The sequence below is a fragment of the Haliaeetus albicilla genome, chromosome 7 (assembly GCF_947461875.1).
Source record: "Haliaeetus albicilla chromosome 7, bHalAlb1.1, whole genome shotgun sequence".
Lineage (NCBI taxonomy): Eukaryota > Metazoa > Chordata > Aves > Accipitriformes > Accipitridae > Haliaeetus > Haliaeetus albicilla.
Window position 1 is genome coordinate 6509955 of NC_091489.1, and position 19872 is coordinate 6529826.

General features: G+C 55.0%; 2 protein-coding genes and 1 pseudogene across 2 annotated transcripts; 2 read left to right on the plus strand and 1 right to left on the minus strand.

The window, feature by feature from the left end:
• Positions 1 to 1805: 1805 nt before the first annotated feature.
• Positions 1806 to 2875, minus strand: LOC138686028 (feather beta keratin-like). The gene is made up of 2 exons (XM_069786841.1): positions 2699 to 2875; positions 1806 to 2550 (listed from the first exon to the last, which is right to left on the minus strand). Exons 1-2 carry the CDS (start codon positions 2843 to 2845, stop codon positions 2224 to 2226), a joined length of 474 nt encoding a protein of 157 aa, XP_069642942.1. The 5' UTR covers positions 2846 to 2875; the 3' UTR covers positions 1806 to 2223.
• Positions 2876 to 5312: 2437 nt separating this feature from the next.
• LOC138686027 (feather beta keratin-like) lies at positions 5313 to 6588 on the plus strand (annotated as a pseudogene).
• A 9673-nt stretch (positions 6589 to 16261) lies between these two features.
• On the plus strand, positions 16262 to 17570 carry LOC138686229 (uncharacterized). Its single transcript, XM_069788327.1, has 3 exons — positions 16262 to 16708; positions 16830 to 16982; positions 17244 to 17570. Exons 1-3 carry the CDS (start codon positions 16262 to 16264, stop codon positions 17568 to 17570), a joined length of 927 nt encoding a protein of 308 aa, XP_069644428.1.
• Positions 17571 to 19872: the final 2302 nt, after the last annotated feature.

Genomic DNA, 19872 nt, shown 5'->3' on the forward strand with positions numbered 1-19872 from the left:
CTGTCCTTTTATCTGCAAAAATACGTAAAATCTTAAACTGTTTCCAGGAGCCTGAGATGGACTAAATCTATCAAAGGATTGAGATGTCTCCCTGCATACATGATCTTGCAGTGGCGTATTTCTCATCTGCACTAATGCAGATCATAAACCAACTCCAATCATTACATAAACCCATGGGTTTACACACAGGAATGACCCTTTTTATCCTCATTTCCAGAATGTTCCCCACTCAGGGAATGATTGACATGTGTCTTGGATGCCTGTCCTGAGCTGTCTCTTGGGCTGCAGAATCTAAAGCGGTCATTGCTGATACAAGGATGGGCTATGCTACCTTCTCAAAGTGACTGGGAGAACTGACAGGAAACCGTCTCTTCACAGTCATAGGTCACTCGGTGACAGAGCACACGTGACTTCTGCAAAACTCACCCTGAGCAGCAATGCGTCTTGCCTTGCCTTCTCCTTTCTTGTTTCCACATTTGATCTTCACCTTTTTTTCCTGAAGAAAAGGCAAGCAGAAGGGAAAGCAGCTCCTTGGCTCCTCGCTTGCTGACAGTCTGTCCCAACAAGCCTTGAAGTGCTGAATACTATGTGCTGCTCTCCAACCATGGGGATAGTGAAAAGACTCTCCCAAATTCAGGGGTACATGTTGTGAATTTCAAGAGATGTCATTAACATGGCCAGTCTCTTTGGCAAGGAAGCTGAGCCATGTGTGTCTGTTCCCTTCTTAGACTGATTAGCACCTGCCCCCACAGCAGACCCTGCCCCACGTGGGAAGAGCTCTCCAGTGGGGGGCATGTTTATATTGATGTAGTTCTCCAGCAGAACACATTTTCCTGACTCGCTTTTGAGCTTTTGTTTGCAAGGGGCTGGAAGATGTTTGTGGAGAAAGTTGGCAGTGTCTTTGCTACCAAGCCAAGTGCCAATTAGGGCTCTGGGAGGTTCCTGCATCATCGTGCTCAGGAATGTTCTGAAGCAGTTTAGCAGCTCCCCTTCCTCAACTGCAACCCTCTATGCAGTCTGATGGTGACAGCACTGCTGTGGAGAGCTTCCAGATTCCGCTTAAAGAATGATTTGCCACAGCCCCCTGCCTCTCTCCTTGCCCTCAGTGTCTCTCCAGAAACTTTCCCCAGGAAACCCACAGCATAGATGGAATTAGGAGGATGAAGTGCACTGTGAGCCTGTTCACCTCATTCTCACTCCTGGTATTCTGTGGGATCATTTTCTAAGTGAGCCTTTCCCCCCAAGCACAGCAGCATTCAGAGCAAGAGGAATTCCCTTTCCTCCCCTCCTCAAGACCTTGTGGGGCTGCTGCCCTCCCAGGGCCTTCCACAGCCCACGCTCCTCAACCAAGCTTGGGAGTGGCCACACACCCCTTCTGCAGCACGGGCACTGAGGCCAAGAGGGAATTTCTGGGCAGAGGCTCAACAAAACTGGGACTGGTGGCCAGGGGCTCTGGAGGAGTGATGGATGCCTTCCACACCTGCAAGTGACAGCCTGAAGATGGTCCACTGCACTGTGTCCCACCCTCCCCTCCTTTGGGAATGGTGAAGGCTTTCAATGTGCCCCATGCACCCCTAACTTCCACAGAGGAACATCCTTCCTCTGGACTGCATGTATCTGGAGTGTCCACAGAGGGATGGACCACACAGTGATGGTTAACAATCATTGTGTTAAGAAACACTGCACAACCATCCTCCAAACCCCCTCCCAGAAACACCCCTGAGAAACATATCTCTCTTTCGGCATCATGGGAGAGCATCTGCAGGGGAAAGGATGACACAGAGGCATGGACAGGGATACAGCAGAACTTTAATGAATAAAAAGAGGTATACAAGATTGGTCTGCATAAAGGCCTCAGTGCAGGGCGCATCAGGGGCATAAAGGAGTCTGCACCCCATGGCTGCGGTGGAAATCCTTCCAGGTATCCATCTGCCTGCCCCACAGAGGGTGCGGGGTCAGCAGGTCTTCTCTAGGCTGGCTTTGTGGGGCTCACAGACCAGGGGAGCACAACAGAACAAGGAGACGGGAGGGAAAGGAGGGAGTGGAAGAGGGGAAAGGCAGGCAAGGGCTGTGCTTTCTCAGAGCTGAGGCTGGCCCCGTCCTGTTGCAAGGGGTGCTGGGGTTGCTCAGCCTGTCTGAAAGCAACAAGCCGATGCTCTGTCCCCGATGCGGTAGCATCTCCTGGGTCCCTGGTGGCCTTGCCCAGGGCCATCGCCAGCAGCTTTAGCAGGGGAGGCACCTCCTGCCGCAGTAGCGGCTGCCAAAGCCGGAGAGGCCAAAGCCCCCGGAGGAGATGGGCACTCCCTCAGAGCTGAGGATGCTGCCAACGGCAGCGGAGGTGGAGGATCCCACGGCGGTGTTCTGTGGGAAGGAGCTGAGGATGGGGCCGGGCAGGGTCACCACCACAGCAGGGGGCTCGATGACGACGGTGGAGTCCTGGCACTGCCTGACACAGGGCTCATTGCAGCTGTTGGCCAGCGGGGTCGGGCCGCAGGGCTGGCAGGGCAGGCACTGGTTGTAGCAGGACATGTCGTGGGTCCGGAGGTGTACCTGGGAGAGAGGGAAGGGTGAGGCAGAGCATGAGGGTTGGGTGAGGAACAGCTTGTCACCCCACCATGAGGGAGGCAAGGCACGTGCTGTGTGGGGAGCTGAATGCTGCTCAGAGGAGTGAAAGGAAGAGAAAGGTCTTCAGACTCACCTGATCCTCAAGGAGAAAGAGGTGAAAGAAGTGTATGAAAGACTGGGTATTTGCTCTGGCTTTTATACTGCTCCAGCACCGCCCCAGGTGCGCAGTCATGCTATATACAGGCAGTAATTTTCCAACAGACTCTCTAATTGAAGACATCCCAGCCAATGGCACAGGCTCTTTTCATTTTCCACAGTTCAATGCTTTCATATTGTGATTTATGCCATGGCCATTTCCCTTTGAGTCTCCTTTCAAGTGCTGAGGTGAGACACCCAAGGATTTTCAGGTCAGGAATGCATCATGATGGGCTGTAGACCTGACCCAGTTGCTGGATAGAGGTCCAGTGGAGGCAAGTACAATGGCCTGAGATTTTCCTGTAGGGTTGTTTGTCACCCTGTTCAAAATAAGGGGTCCAGCATGCTCTGGTGGTCACTGGTCTACTTTCTGGTGAGTGGGCTGCTCTGCTCATTTTGAATCTCCTCCTCCTTATGCTCTTGCTTTTGGGACAAATCTGCCAGTCTGTTTTGCTATTTCCTCTCTCTGAGCAATCACTTGGGGTCTCTAGCCAATGCCTTCAGCATATTAGGGTTATTTCTCTGTCCAATCTATGTGCAAACAACATCTGTATAACTTCACATATATGCATGCATGCATATATATGTTTTCCAACTTGTGTGTCCGTATTCATTCTTGTATCAAAAGAATTTGTTTTCCCTAAAATCTGGGCATATATGCATGCTTAAGTATCTGTATACACACAGGTGTGCACGAGCACCTATTTGTGTGTCCTTGCATATGTCTCCTGCTCATGAGGAGATGGGCTGGTCATGGCAGGGGCACTCTCCACTCCTCTGTACAGGAGCACCACAGAGCAGCAGGTTCCACAGGCCAAAAGGAGCCCAGTGGCAGCTGAACAGCAATGGCATGGACCTGGTGGAGACCTGCCCTGGGCGCTGGCACTGAAACACAACCCCTGTCTCCTGAGCTGTCCTTTTCATGCTCCTCCAAAGCTTACACTCTGCAACTGCAGATTTCAAAGCCTAGCGAGGACAGTTTCACACCAGTTTGGAAACACAGTTTAATTCAGTGTATCAACATTCAAAGTGTCTTAGCATGACTGTCAGTCACACTCCCTGCCTCTCCAGGTCAGGATATGTCTCCTCCTCCCAGTGTTAAGGAGTTCAGAACAATGAGGTTAGCTTTATGTACAGGGAGAAAAGCCAGGAAATCCTGCCCACCTCATGAAGGGCACTCCTGAGTGAATCTGCTTCTGTTGCAGCGTTAACAGTGTCTGGGATGGGACATAGGCCCCTTGTGTCCAAGTTAAAGCCATGGGCACCTCTGCAGCTAATTGATGTGACACTGAGTCAGGCAGGGGCTGAGACCTTGAGTCACTACCAAACACAAGGACAGATGACCTAGTGTCACTGTGCTTTGAGAGGAAGGACAGACCGTCTAGGCTGCAAAGGGAGATCCAACCAGCTGATAACTCATTTGGTCTTCAGCCACACAGAGCTTTTATGTCCCACACTGAAATCCTATTCTGCCAGGAACTGCCTGGGAGGGAAGGATTGTCTGATTCATGGCAACATTCCCCAAGCGCTGCTGCTATCCTACGAGGAGTGTCAGGAGAAAAACTCTTTCCCTCAGAGACTGTTGGCAGTGAAGGAAGGGCACTGCAGGAGAGGGGCAAATGCTCTCCCTATTGAGAACTGCTTCTGCAAGAAACTTCTTTGCGTTTCACTTTGGGCTCTTCCTCTCAATAACCTTCTTCCTCTCTTCCAACCAGGCTTTCCAAATCTCTAATCACTACACAGTGGTGCTTGCTGGTGGGGAATGGGATGTGCAATAGCAGAGACAAATTCTCTACCTGTGACTGAATCCCCTCTTGCCCCATTCTTCCATGGCCCCTGAACACCTCTGGGCATATTTCTGCCCATACCACCTTCACCTTGACATGGGTAAGAAGCATTGGCTTTGGGCTGCTGAGAGGCTCCAAGAGGCAGGCTCTCACTCTGCTGATTCCATTCCAAAGACATTTTATCCAGTCCCTGAGATATGGAAGTGGGAATCCTGTCACTTCTGGGTGCTACAGCCACTTAGATGTCCCAGGCTGTGTTGCACACCTAGAGAGAGACCAGAGAGGAAAGGAGGCCAAGAAAGGGGGGAAATTTCTCCTCAAACCAAGCAGTATAAGGAGAAAGAGAGATGAAACCAGGAGCACAGCCCACCAGCCTCAGAAGTGACAACCACTGACTGTCAGAATGAGCTGGGACAGAGGGAGAGAGGACAGAGCAAGTCCTTGCGCATGAGAACCTGTGGGTATACAGCTGAGGACTGCAACACTTGGAGGACCTGGGACCCTTCCTGAAAAAAGAATTGCAAATGAGCCCACCGAGGTACCCCAAGCTGGTGTCCCCTGCCTGCATGGGACCTCCTCAGCACTTGAGTTCTGTCCTCAGCTCTGTTGTGTTCCTGCCCTGGAAGTCCTTGGGCCTCTTATTCCACCATTTGGCAGGAGCTTCTCTGCCATAAAGGGCATTTCAGAAATGAGGAAATGAAAAGAAGGCAATAAAGGAAACCAAATTAAAAGCTGTGTGATTAGGAAGGGTAGTCTCCATTTAAGATGAGTCTCTTGGAAAATTACTGCCTGTGCAGAGACAGCCTCAGAGCATGGGGCGGTGCAAGAACAGTATAAAAGTAAACCCAAAGCCTTGTTCTCTCATCCACTTCTCTTGCTTTGCTCTCCTTGGGAACCAGGTGAGTCTGCAGCCCTTTCAGCTTCTTATCCTTCGCCAGGCTGAGGTCTCACATCAGTGGACACCTCAGCCGATGCCTGCTCTATCATGCCACAGCAGGACTTGAAGGTCCTTGTCATAGAATTAGGAAGGAGGCAGAAGGTGTGGCATGGACAGACATTTGGTCTTGGCTGAGGTGTCTCCTGAACTATGGGCTAGGTGGGGACCTCCCTGGGCTTGGCTGCTCTTGGCAGGGCACTTTTGGTCTGAGGGGAAGAAGCCCATGGGTCTCCCTACAGAAGCTCCAGCTCTTTGCCCAGCATGTGCCTTGGCTCTGTCATGGTGGGGTGACAGGATTCTCCTCACCCAACCCTCATGCTCTGCCTCACCCTTCCCTCTCTCCAAGGTACACCTCCGGACCCACGACATGTCCTGCTACAACCAGTGCCTGCCATGCCAGCCCTGCGGCCCGACCCCGCTGGCCAACAGCTGCAATGAGCCCTGTGTCAGGCAGTGCCAGGACTCCACCGTCGTCATCGAGCCCCCTGCTGTGGTGGTGACCCTGCCCGGCCCCATCCTCAGCTCCTTCCCACAGAACACCGCCGTGGGATCCTCCACCTCCGCTGCCGTTGGCAGCATCCTCAGCTCTGAGGGAGTGCCCATCTCCTCCGGGGGCTTTGGCCTCTCCGGCTTTGGCAGCCGCTACTGCGGCAGGAGGTGCCTCCCCTGCTAAAGCTGCTAGTGATGGCCCTGGGCAAGGCCACCAGGGACCCAGGAGATGCTACCGCACTGGGGACAGAGCATCGGCTTGTTGCTTTCAGACAGGCTGAGCAACCCCAGCACCCCTTGCAACAGGACGGGGCCAGCCTCAGCTCTGAGAAAGCAAAGCCCTTGCCTGCCTTTCCCCTCTTCCGCTCTCTCCTTTCCCTCCCGTCTCCTTGTTCTGTTGTGCTCCCCTGGTCTGTGAGCCCCACAAAGCCAGCCTAGGGAAGACCTGCTGACCCCGCACCCTCTGTGGGGCAGGCAGATGGATACCTGGAAGGATTTCCACCGCAGCCACGGGGTGCAGACTCCTTTATGCCCCTGGTGCGCCCTGCACTGAGGCCTCTACGCAGACCAATCTTGTATACCTCTTTTTATTCATTAAAGTTCTGCTGCATCCCAGTCCATGCCTCTGTTTCATCTTTTTCCCCTGCAGATGTTGTCCTGAGATCATAGAATCATAGAATCATTTAGGTTGGAAAAGACCTTAACGATCATCAAGTCCAACCATCATCCATGCCCACTAAACCATGTTCTGGAGTACCTCGTCTACGCGCTTTTTGAATACCTCCAGGGATGGTGACTCAACCACTTCCCTGGGCAGCCTATTCCAATGCCTGACAACACTCTCAGTAAAGAAATTTTAACTATTATCCAATGTAAATCTCCCTTGCCACAACTTGAGGCCATTTCCTCTCATCCTATCTCCACCAGCTGACAGAAGAGACCAGCACCCACCTCACTACAACTTCCTTTCAGGTAGTTGTAGAGAGCTATAATGTCTCCCCTCAGCCTCCTCTTCTCCAGACTAAACAGCCCCAGCTCCCTCAGCTGCTCCTCATAAGACTTATGCTCCAGGCCCCTCACTAACTTGGTTGCCCTTCTCTGGACACGTTCCAGCAATTCAATGTCTTTCCCGTAGTGAGGGACCCAAAACTGAACACAGTACTCGAGGTGCGGCCTCACCAGTGCCGAATACAGGGGAACAATTACCTCCCTGCTCCTGCTGGCCACACTATTTCTGATAGATGCCAGGATGCCGTTGGCCTTCTTGGCCACCTGGGCACACTGCTGGCTCATATTCAGCCAGCTGTTGACCAGCACCCCCAGGTCTTTCTCTGCTGGGCAGCTTTCCAGCCACTCTTCCCCAAGCCTGTAGCGCTGCACGGGGTCGCTGTGACCCAAGTGCAGGACCCAGCACTCGGCCTTGTTGAACTTCATACAATTGGCCTCGGCCCATCGATCCAGCCTGTCCAGATCTCTCTGTAGAGCCTTCCTACCCCCAAGCAGATTGACCCTGCCTCCCAACTTGGTGTCATCTGCAAACTTGCTGAGGGTGCACTCAATCCCCTCATCCAAATCAATGATAAAGATATTAAACAGAACGGGGCCCAACACCGAGCCCTGGGGAACACCACTTGTGACCTGCCGTCAACTGGATTTCAGCCCATTCACCATAACCCTCTGGGCTCATCCGTCCAGCCAGTTTTTCACCCAGCGAAGAGTACACTTGTCCAAGCCATGAGACGCCAGCTTCTCAAGGAGCATGCCATGAGAGACAGTGTCAAAGGCCTTGCTAAAGTCAAGGTAGATAACATCCACAGCCTTTCCCTCATCCACTAGGCGGATCACCTGGTCATAGAAGATCAGGTTGGTCAAGCAGGACCTGCCTTTCATAAACCCATGCTGACTGGGCCCGATCCCCTGCTTGTCCTGGACTTGCTGTGTGAGTGCTCTCAAGACAAACCATTCCATAATCTTCCCTGGTACTGAGGTCAGGCTGACAGGCCCGTAGTTCCCCAGATCCTCCCTCCGACCCTTCTTGTAAATGGGAGTCACACTGGCAAGCCTCCAGTCCTCTGGGACCTCCCCTGTTGACCAGGATTGCTGATAGATGATAGAGAGTGGCTTGGCAAGGACCTCCACCAGTTCCCTCAGTGCTCTTGGATGGACCCCATCTGGTCCCATAGATTTGTGAGTGTCCAGATGGTGTAGTATGTCACTAACTGTTTCCTCCTGGATTAAGGGGGTTATATTCTGCTCTTTATCCTCGCCTTCCAGCTCAGGGGGTGGAGTACCCTGAGGATAACTGGTCTCCCTGTTAAAGATTAAGGCAAAGAAGGCATTAAGTACCTCAGCCTTTTCCTCATCTCTGTTGGCTACGTTCCCTTCTGTATCCATTAAAGGATAGATATTCTCCTTGGGATTCTTTTTACTGTTAACTTATTTGTAAAAACATTTTTTGTTGTCCCTTACAATAGTGGCCAGATTTAGTTCTAGCTGAGCTTTTGCCTTTCGAATTTCCTCTCTATATGATCTAACAAGAACCCTGTAGTCCTCCCAAGTTGCCCGCTCTTTCTTCCAGAGATGATAAACTTTCCTTTTTCTCTTGACTCCTAGCAAAAGCTCCCCATTCAGCCAGGCTGGTCGTCTTCCTCAGCGGTTCCACTTGCAGCACATGGGGATAGCCTGGTCCTGAGCCATTAAGATTTCCTTCTTAAAGAATGTCCATCCCTCCTGGACCCCTTTGCCCTTCAGGACCATCTCCCAAGGGACTCTCTCAACCAGTGCCTTGAAGAGGCCAAAGTTTGCCCTCTGGAAGTCCATAGTGGTGGTTTTGCTAACCCCTTTCCTTGCCTCACCAAGAATAGAGAATTCTATTATTTCATGGTTGCTAAGCCCAAGACAGCCTCCGACCATCACACCTCCCACCAGTCCTTCCCTGTTTGTAAACAGTAGATCTAGCAAGGCTCCTCCCCTGGTTGGCTCACCTACCAGCTGTGTCAGGAAGTTATCTTCCACACACTCCAGGAACCTCCTACATTGTTTACTCTCTGCTGTCTTGTATTTCCAGCAGATGTCTGAAGAGTTGAAGTCCCTCATGAGAACAAGGGCACACGATTCTGAGATGCCCAAAGAGAGATCTGTTGCTCAGGGGTGGTTCTGGAAGGGGGGTTTTGGGGATGGTTATGCAGTTGTTCTTAACACGTTAAGTGAAAGACTGTCTTTCCAAAGTAGCTGTCCTTCGCAGACTGGCTGGGCATCAGTCTGCTGGTGCTAGGTGGTGGGTGATTGCCTTTGCATCACTTGGGTTTTTTCTCCTTTTTTCCCTTCCCCACTTAAACTGTCCTGATCTTGACCCCAAGGGTTTTTTGGAGTCCTTCTCTTCCCAATTCTTGCCCCATCCCACTCGGACAGCAGACGGAGAAAACAGCTGGTGAGTGCTTAGGGCTGGTTGAGGTCAACGGACCACACAGGCCCACAGGCAGCGCATGTCCTGCTTGCCCTGCTCCTTCGCTGTCTGTGCCCAAGGCTTCCTGGGAAAGTTTCTGGAGACAGGGAGGCAGGGAGAGACTCAGGGCAGGAAGAGAGGCAGCGGGTGTGGGCTGAGCGTCTCAAAGGGCTGTCTGGGAGCTCTCCAAAGCGGTGCGGTGACCAGCAGCAAAGGCTGCAGAAAGACTTGCAGCTGAGAAAGGGGAGCTGCTGAACTGCTGCAGGACACCGCTGGGCAAGATGATACATGTCCACCCAGAGCCCTGATCAGCAGCTAAACTTGGTAGCAAGCGGCCCTGTCTCTCCACACGTGCTTCTACCCCTGGCAAGCAGCAGCCCAAAAGCGGGGCCAGGGAAAGGTGCTCTTGCAGTAACACCATCAAAACGGGTGCGACTCCCAGCACTGTTCCTGGACACCAAGGACTGTCACCAACAACCTGGGCTATATGAGCAGGAGCATAGCCAGGAGATCGATGGGAGCGACAAGCCCACTCTGCTCGGCACTCACCTGACGGCGTGTAGAAAGCTGTGTTGAGTTTTGGGCTGCAATGCAAGGAAGACCTTGAGCAAGTGGAGCGAGTTCAGCGGAGGGTGGCCAGGATGGTGAGAGGGCTTGAGCACTTGGCTGGGGAGGAGAGGCTGAGGGTGCAGGACTTGCTGAGCGTGGAGAAGAGAATGCTTTGGTGGGAGCCCTAAAATCATCTTTGGAGTAGCTATGGTCATTAGACTGCATCGGGTCATCCTATCCAGCCCCAGATAGGCAGGGAAGTTCAAAAGGCAGAGGGTCAACCTGAGCATGACTAAGCGTCTTCAGTGCAAGCCTCTGTTGAAAATCACGGCACAAGCATCCCCAACAACCCCCTCGCAGAACCACCCCCGAGCAACATCTCTCTCCCTGGGCATCTTGAGACAGCATCTGGAGAGGAAAGGATGAGACGAAGGCATGGGCTGGGATGCAGCAGAACTTTAATGAGTCAAAAGAGGGAGACGGGGTCGGTCTGAGTCAAAGACCCCAGAGCACCAGGGGCAGAAAAGAATCTGCACCCCATGGCTGTGGTGGAGATCCTTCCAGGTGTCCATCTGCCTGCCCCACAGAGGCTGCAGGGTCAGCAGGTCTTCTCTAGGCTGGCTTTGTGGGGCTCACAGCCCAGGGGAGCACAAGAGAACAAGGAGACGGGAGGGAAAGGAGAGAGCGGAAGAGGGGAAAGGCAGGCAAGGGCTGTGCTTTCTCAGAGCTGAGGCTGGCCCCGTCCTGTTGCAAGGGGTGCTGGGGTTGCTCAGCCTGTCTGAAAGCAACAAGCCGATGCTCCGTCCCCAGTGCGGTTCCGTCTCCTGGGTCCCTGGTGGCCTTGCCCAGCACCATCACCATCAGATTTAGCAGGGAAGGCACCTCCTGCCGCAGTAGCGGCTGCCAAAGCCGGAGAGGCCAAAGCCCCCGGAGGAGATGGGCACTCCCTCAGAGCTGAGGATGCTGCCAACGGCAGCGGAGGTGGAGGATCCCACGGCGGTGTTCTGTGGGAAGGAGCTGAGGATGGGGCCGGGCAGGGTCACCACCACGGGGGAGGGCTGGATGACGACGGTGGAGTCCTGGCACTGCCTGACACAGGGCTCATTGCAGCTGTTGGCCAGCGGGGTCGGGCCGCAGGGCTGGCAGGGCAGGCACTGGTTGTAGCAGGACATGTCGTGGGTCCGGAGGTGCACCTGGGTGAAAGGGCAGGGGGAAGCAGAGCAGGGGAGATGGGTGAGGAGCAGCCTGTCACCGCACCACAAGGGAGCCAAATCACACACTGGAGGCGAGAGCCAGAGGCGCTGTAGAGACGTCCACGGGTTTCTCCTTCCCCTCATCCCAAAAGAGCCCTGCCAGGAGCGACTAAGCCCAGGGAGGTCCCCGCCTAGCCCATGGCTCAATAGACACCCCAGCCAAGACCCCAACCACTCTCCATACTGTAACTTCTGCCCCCTTCCCTCTCCCATGGCAAGCAGCTCTGAGACCCAGCACGGGACAAAGAGGCAGGTATGTGCTGAGAAATGACAGAGGAGGAGGACGACGAGGAGGAGAAAGGGCTCCAGACTCACCTTGTTCCCAAGGAGATGGAGGCGACAGGAACGGATGAGAGAGAGAGGAGAAGGGCCCACTTTTATACTGCTCCTGCACCGCCCCAGGCCCACAGTCACTGCGCGCGGGCAGTAATTTTCCAACAGATTCACCGCCAAAGCAAAATATCCTACCTAATGGCACAGGTTGTGTTTTGCTTTCCGTCAACGCTGCCATTTCGCTTCCTCATTTCTGACACGCCCATGAGGCCACAGAGGCTCCTGTCAAATACCAGGATGAGAGGCCCAAGGATCTCCTGGGCAGGAACACATCAGTACAGGCAGAAGATGTGCCCCCGAGTGCTGGAGGGGTCCATGCCGACAGGGGACACCGGTCTGGGGAAATCTGGTGAGCTTGTTTACAACCCTCCTTGCATGTGCGCATATCCTCCCGCCAGTGCAGTCCTCCTCTGGGTGCCCAAAGGCTCCTGTGCCTGAGGACATGCCGCATCCTTCTCCCACCCTGACTGCCTCCACGCTCGCTCCAGAGGTCACTGGTCATTGACCCGATTGGCAGGTGGGCTACCCTACTGTTTTCAAGTGCCTTCACCCAAGCAAAGCTTCTCCTTCTGGGGAGACACTTGACAGTTTGTTCGGCAAAGTCGTCCCCTCTCGTGGCAGCCTCCGGGAGTCCCCCACCAGCGCCGTCAGCAGTCTTGCGGAAGGAAAACTTTGCCCTCCCGCACCACCCGATTCCTCAACAAGCCCTGTGGAGTCGGGTCCGTCCTCACTAACAAAGGGGTGTGTTGGGGCTCAGGACAGCGCCTCGTTCCTCCCACTCTCCACCATGCACTTTGGTCGCACACTTTGGACACTGACCTGCAGGAGACACAAAGGCCTGGCCACTTTTCCAAAACATGCTGACCATCCTGCGACCACCCCTGAGCTGTGGGAGCGCTGGCAAGAAGGTCACGCTGAGGGCAATGGCCCTTGGGTCTCCCTGGAGCTGTGTACTTGGGTACAAGCGCAGTGCTCGGACATGGTTTTCCCGGGGCAGGGATGGAACCGCTCTGGCTGCAGGGGAATTCAGCCCTGCATGGGACACGGCCCGCCGACAGCACGCGCTCCCGGCTTGGCCTCACGCCAAGAGGCTGACACACGGCCAACCCAAAATTAGAGCGTGACTCGCCATGGGTAGGGAGAGTCTATCCCAGGAAGCTTGGCTACTGAAGGCATTCCCTTGCCCTCCTGGGGCGCGTCCCAGCTCCTCCGTGGCTGCAGGGCAGGGAAGTGCATCACCTCCTTGATGTAGTCTGAGAGCTGGTTTTGCACCCAGGGCCCTTCTGAGCACATCCCCTCCCTGAGCATCCCCAGGCGCATAGCACTGCGGGGTCCTGCCAGCCCTCGCTCGCTGGGGAACTGGGGGAAGTTTCCCTACACCTCCAGTGGTGCTGGGTTGTGCTGCAAGCTGAGGAGGCCTGTGGGGCATGGGAAAGAAGGCATGCTGAAGCACCAATGCCATGAGGGGACATATTGCCTGGGACCCAGGGATGAGTCCCAGCCGCTGGGGACATGTTTTCGGCAACCCTTTCTTTCCCTCCACGGAGCATTCCGGAGAGCTCCTCACCACAGCCCAGTCTCTTTGGCCAGGAAGATGAGGCCTGTCCGTCCACCCTCCATGCCTCTCCCCAAGGCTGACCCTGCCCCCGCCGGCACATCTGCCCAGAGGAGGTTCAAGGGCTCTAAGATCGTAGCATAGTTCAGTCCCCTGTCCGTACTTAAGCAAGAGGTTCTTCCCTTCCCGGTGCAGGACTTGCCATCTGACCTTCCTGAGTGCCATGAGGCTCCTGTGGCCCCGTCCTCCAGCTGGTCTGCGTCTCCCCTTACAGCACTGCTGCCCTGGAGCACGTCACCTGGCTTGTATGGGTTGACTTTTGTCAGGCAGTCCTTGATTTGAAGCCCAGCCACTGCTGGGAGGGCCCCGCCTCCTTCCTTCAACTCTTTCAGAGGGCACATCGGCCCGGGAGAACTTGTACGTAAAGAGTGACAGAGAGAAGGCATGGGCTCCCCCCAGACTGCTCTCTGTCCACTCTTCAGGAAATCAGCCACCCCAGTCAGCAGTGGGCCCGCTTCTTCCTCCGTCACCCTTCGGCTACTCTTGCAGGGGTCGATCTTGCTCTTGATGCTTGCTGCCTGTTGCTCTTCATGCCCCTTGCAAGACTCAAGGCACGCTGAGCTTTGACTTTCCTAACAGCATCCCAACATGCCTAGGAATTATTTCCAAATTCCTCCTTTGCAGCTCGTCCCTCCTTACAACTCCAGGATGCTGCCTTTTGACGTTGGTGCTCCGCCTTGCGTACCCCACTTAGCCAGAGCTGGTCTGCCGAGACATCTGTTTGTTTTCCTGTGCACTGGGCTGGACCATACTTGCGCTTGGACCATGAGGTGCCTAAGGCACTGCCAGCTCTTCTGAGCTCTTTTGTGCTTCACAGCTGCCTCCGCGGCATCCGACCTACCAGCTGCCTGACTAGGCCAAAGTCAGCGTGCCTGAAGTCCAGGGGCCGTACTCTGCTACTCGCTTTCCTCCCTGCCGTCAGGTCGTGAACTCCACTGTTTCTCCGGTGTGACACCCACGCCTGCCCTTGATTCCAATGTTCCCAACCAGTTCTTCCCTCTTTGGGGCAGCTGGGCAGCACCCGTCTTCTGCCCATGACAGAATCGCAGGATCCCTGAGGTTGGAAGGGACCTCTGGAGATCGTCTAGTCCAACCGCCCCTGCTCAAAGCACGGTCAGCCTTTGGAGGATGCTCAGGGCCAAGTCCTGTCAAGCTCTGCATACCTACAAGGATGGAGAAGCCACAACGTGTCCGTGGCAACCCCATCCAGTACGTGACCACCCTCACACTAACAAAGTCTTTTCTTATGTTTTTGTGGGATTTCCCACAGTTCAATATGTGCCTATCACCTCTTGCCCCTTCACCGCATAGGACTCAGGACAGTCTGACTCTATGTTCTTGACCCTTTCCCCTCAGCTCTTTCACGCATTGCTAAGAGGCGTGCCGCGGGGCCTTGGCTCCTCCAGGGTGAACAACCCCACCTCTCACAGCCCCTCCTGCCTCAGGGGCTCCAGTCGCTTTGTGGGCTCCGTGACCCTTTGCTGGACTTGCGCCAGTATGGCCGTGTGTTTTGGGCTTGTGTGGAGGGTGTTGGTAGCGGGGGAGGGGCTGCAGGGTTGGCTCCCGTGAGAAGCTCCTAGAAGATTCCCCGGCTCCAAGGTGGACCCGCCTCTGACCAAGGCCGACCCAATCAGTGATGGTGGTAGCGCCTCTGGGATAACATATTTAAGAAGGGGAACCTACAGTGGGGGAGGAGATTGGAATGTGAGAGAAACCCCTGTGCAGATACCCAGGTCAGTGAAGAAGGAGGGGGAGGAGGTGACGGCCCTGCGGCCCGTGGTGAGACGGCAGGCTGTCCCCCTGCAGCCCGTGGAGGTGAGCGGGGAAGCAGATGCCCACTTGCAGCCCATGGAGGACCCCACGCTGGAGCAGTCGGATGCCCCCGCAGATGGCCGTGACTCCATGGGAAAGCCCGCGCTGCAGCAGTCTGTGACTGAAGATCGGTCCGCGGAAAGGACCCATGCCCGAGAAGTTCGTGAAGGACTGCAGCCCGTGGAAGGACTCACGCTGGAGAAGTTTGTGAAGCACTCTCTCCCCCGGGAGGGACCCCACGCTGGAGCAGGGGAAGAGTGTGAGGAGTCCTCCCCCTGCGGGGGAAGGACCGGCGGAGACAAATGTGTGGCGAACTGACCGCAACGCCCATTCCCCGTCCCCCTGCGCCGCTGGGGGAGGACGTAGAGAAAACCGGGAGTGGAGTTGAGCCGGGAAGGAGGGAGGGGTGGGGGGAAGATGTTCTAAGGTTTGGGTTTACTTCTCAGTATCCTTGTTTTGGTTTGATTTGTAGTAAATTAAACTGATTTTGTTTCTTCCCCAAGTTGAGCCCGTCTTTTGCCCGTGACCGTAAGCGGCGAGTGATCCCTCCCTCTCCTTGTCTCGGCCCACGAGCTTTTCTTTATATTTTCTCCTCATCCCACCGGGGCCGCGGCAGGGGAGGAGTGAGCGAGCGGCTTCGTGGTGCTTTGATACCGACTGAGCTTGAACCACGACACCGTGCATCTCTCTTTACTGGGGAGGCACAAACTCAACGCTCTTAGCGGCAGTTGTGGTCTCAGCACTGTTGAGCAGAGAAGAGGGATCACCTTCCGTGACCTGATGGCAAACCCCTTCCTAATGCAGCCCAGGATGCTTTCAAATGCCATTGCTGCAAGGGTGCAGGCCTGCCTCATGGTGTCCACCGGGACCCACATCCTCCGCTGCAAAGCTGTTTGGCGGCCCATCGGCCCCAGCCTGTAGTAGTGCAGGAGGTTCTTCCTCCCCCACTGCGGGACTTTGCATAAAGGGGCTTAAACGTTATTGGCCCCAGGCTGGGCCCCTGCAGTGCACCAGGAGTGAGTGTCTGCCAGCTGGACTTGGTGCTGCTCATCACAACCCTTGCAGTCCAGCAGCCATGCCAGATTTCAATCCCCTGCGCTGCCCTCTTCCCCAGCCCGTATTTCGTTAGTTGGTCTCTCGGATTGTGTCCTGGTTTCGGCTGGAATAAAGTTAATTTTCCTCCTGGCAGCTGGTAGAGTGCTGTGGTTTGGATTTAGGATGACAATAATGGTGATAACGCACTGATGTCTCAGTCGTTGCTAAGCTGTGCTTATACTAAGTATGCTGCTGACCTACCTGGAAGAAGACTTTCTTGTTGCCCTCCCCGTGCTTTGCCTGATTCAACGCCAGGCGGGCTTTGATTTTGCTAACACCAGCCCCACATATGCAGACAGCCTGGCAAATGTCCTCCCCAGAGCAAAGTGCATCGAGAGGAAGACAGCCGAAACCTTTGGCACGGCCTGGCTGCCTGGAGATGCCACAGCTAGTGACCACTGGAGCGAGCTGAGAGGGAGGGAGGAGAGAGAAGCCCGTGGCACGTCCTTAAAAAGAGCAGCCTTTGGGTGCTCTGCTGATGTGTGCAGCGGCAGGCAGAGCCGGGCCTCTTCCTGCAAAGGGAGTTGCAAACAATCGCACTTCACTGCCCCAAGCCAACATCCCCTGCCTGCACAGGACCCCTCCAGCACGTGGGAGGCATCTTCTGCCCAAATTGACGCAGCCCTGCCCGGGGTATCCTTGGGAGTCTCATGCTGGCACATGAAAGGAGCCTGCATGGCAGACCAAGCAAGTCAGAAATGAGGAAATGAAATGGCAGCGTTGACGGAAACAAAAACACCACCTGTGCCATTAGGTAGGATATTTTGCTTTGGAGGTGAGTCTGTTGGAAAATTACTGCCCGTGTGCAGTGACTGTGGGCCTGGGGCGGTGCAGGAGCAGTATAAAAGTGGGCCCTTCTCCTCACTCTCTCATCCACTCCTCTCGCCTCCATCTCCTTGGGAACAAGGTGAGTACGAAGGCCTAACTCCTACTCCGCATCCTCCTCCAGCATTTCTCAGCACACACCCTATCTTATGCTGGGTCGTGGGGCTACTTAATCACGGGAGAGGGAAGGGGGCTGAAAGTGTGGCATGGAGACAGGCTGGGGCTTGGCTGAGGTGAGCTATGGGCTCTTGCCTCCAGCTCGTGCCTTGTCTCCCTCATGGTGGGGTGACAGGCTGCTCCTCACCCAAACCTTGTGGTCTGTTCCCCCTGCCCTCTCTCCCAGGTGCACCTCCGGACCCACGACATGTCCTGCTACAACCAGTGCCTGCCCTGCCAGCCCTGCGGCCCGACCCCGCTGGCCAACAGCTGCAATGAGCCCTGTGTCAGGCAGTGCCAGGACTCCACCGTCGTCATCCAGCCCTCCCCCGTGGTGGTGACCCTGCCCGGCCCCATCCTCAGCTCCTTCCCACAGAACACCGCCGTGGGATCCTCCACCTCCGCTGCCGTTGGCAGCATCCTCAGCTCTGAGGGAGTGCCCATCTCCTCCGGGGGCTTTGGCCTCTCTGGCTTTGGCAGCCGCTACTGCGGCACGAGGTGCCTTCCCTGCTAAAGCTGCTCCCTGCACTGAGGCCTCCCCTTGGATCGACCTCGTTTCCCTCTTTTGACTCATTAAAGTTCTTCTGCATCACAGCCCCTGCCTCTGTGTCATCCTTTCCCCTGCAGATGCTCTCCCAAGATGGCCAGGCGGAGAGCTGTTGCTCAGGAGTGGTTCCGGGAGGGGGTCGTTCGGGGCGGTTTTGCACTGATTGTCAACAGAGGCTTGCATCGAGTATGCCTCTTTGGACCGGGATAGAATTACCCAACATAGTTCAGTGACTACCGTCGACTTTGTTGTGCACACCTTTTGTTTTTCCTCGTAAACTCAACGCTGTGATGCAAGTAGTCAGGAGGGAACGTGGTTTTGACAAGACGTACGCACTAGCTTCCCAGGAGAGCCCAGGAGAACCCATCCTAACCTTCGCATTCTCAAAGGGAGGGACACAGTGCAGTGCGCTGCCTTATCGTCGAACCATCTTACCATAGAATCAGAGAATGGTTGTGGTTGGAAGAGACCTTGAAAGATCATCCAGTCGAACCCCGCTGCCATGGGCAGGGACACCTGTCACTAGATCACGTTACTCAAAGTTCCGTTGAACCCGTCTTTGAACACTTCCAACAATGGGGCATCCCATCATTCTCTGGGCAACCTTTTCCAGTGCCTCACCACCTTCATCATCATAAAATTCTTCCTTTTGTCCAATCTACATCTACCCTATTTCAGTTTAAAACTGTTGCTCCTTGTCCTATCGCTGCAGGCCTTGAGAAAAAGTCCCTCTCCGACTTTCTTGCGAGTCCCCTTTATATCTGGAGAGCCTGCAATAAGGTCTCCCCATAGCCTTCTCTGCTGCGGGCTGAGCAGCTCCAACTCCCTCAGCCTTTCTTCATAAGAGGGGTCATATAGCCCCCTTACCGTTTTTGCAGTCCATCTCTGGAGCTGCTCTCAGAGGTCCCTGTCTTTTTTGTACTGGGGACCCCAGGCTGGGTGCATTGCTCCAGGTGGGGTCTAACGAGAGCAGACTAGAAGCAGAGATTCTCCACCCTCAGCCTGCTTGGCCACACTTCTTTTTGTGCAGCCCAGGCCACGAGTGGCTTTCTGGGCTGCAAGCACCCATTGCTGGCTCATGTCCAATTCTTCAGCCTCCAGTACCCCAGAGTCCTTCTCTGCAGGGCTGCTCTCAACCATTCATCCTTCAGTCTGTATTGATAGAGTTGATACAAGGGATTGCCCCAACGCAGGCGCAGGCCCTTGCACTTGGCCTTGTTGAAGTTCCTCAGTTTCACATGGGACCATTCCTCACGCATGTCAGGATCCCTCCGGATTGCATGCCTCCCCTCAAGCGTAACAGTTGCACCCCTCAGCTTGGTGTCACGCACAAACTTGCTGAGGGTGCACTCAGTCCCGCTATCTATGTCATTGATGAAGGTATGAAATAGTATGGGTCCCAGTACAGACCCCTGAAGGACACCACTCGTCGCTGGTTTCCACCTGGAGATTGAGCTGTTGACTATAACTCCTTGGATGCAGCCAAAGTGCCCTTGGGGCACTGCCAGTTGCAGGTGAGGAAGGCATCCACGACTCCACCAGAGCCCCTGGCCATCAGGCCCGGCTTTGCTGAGCCTCTGCCCAGACGTGTCCTCTTGGCCTCAGTGCACGTGCTGCGGAAGGGGCACATGGACACTGCTTGACCTCAGCTGAGGAGCCTGAGCTGTGGAAGGCGCTGGGAGGGCAGCAGCCCCACAGGCTCCTGGGAAGCGGACAAGAGGGGAGAAGAAGAGAGGCGAGACGAGGGGCGGCAATTCCTCTTGGCCTGGCTGCCACTGTTCCAGGGGAGGAGGCTCGAGTACAAAAATGGCCCCAGAGGACAATAGGAGAGGGAATGGGGGAACCAGGCCGTACTGGCGCTGGCTGGGATGGAGGTAATTTTCTTCATAGCAGCCTCTGTGGTGCTGTGTTTTAAATGTAAGGGTAAACCAGTGCAGAAAACACTGCAGTGCTTGCACAGCTTCAAGGCCATCCCTCTTCCCCAGTCTGCACCCCTGCAGTGAAGGCTAGTGGTGGGCAAGCAGCCGAGAGGGGACACAGCCAGGACAGCTGACCTGAATTGACCAAAGGGCTACTCCATGCCATATAACATCATGCTCAGCAATGAGACTGTGGGCAGTCTTTCCAAAGTAGCTGTCCTTCGCAGACTGGCTGGGCATCAGTCTGCTGGTGCTAGGTGGTGGGTGATTGCCTTTGCATCACTTGGGTTTTTTTCTCCTTTTTTCCCTTCCCCACTTAAACTGTCCTGATCTTGACCCCAAGGGTTTTT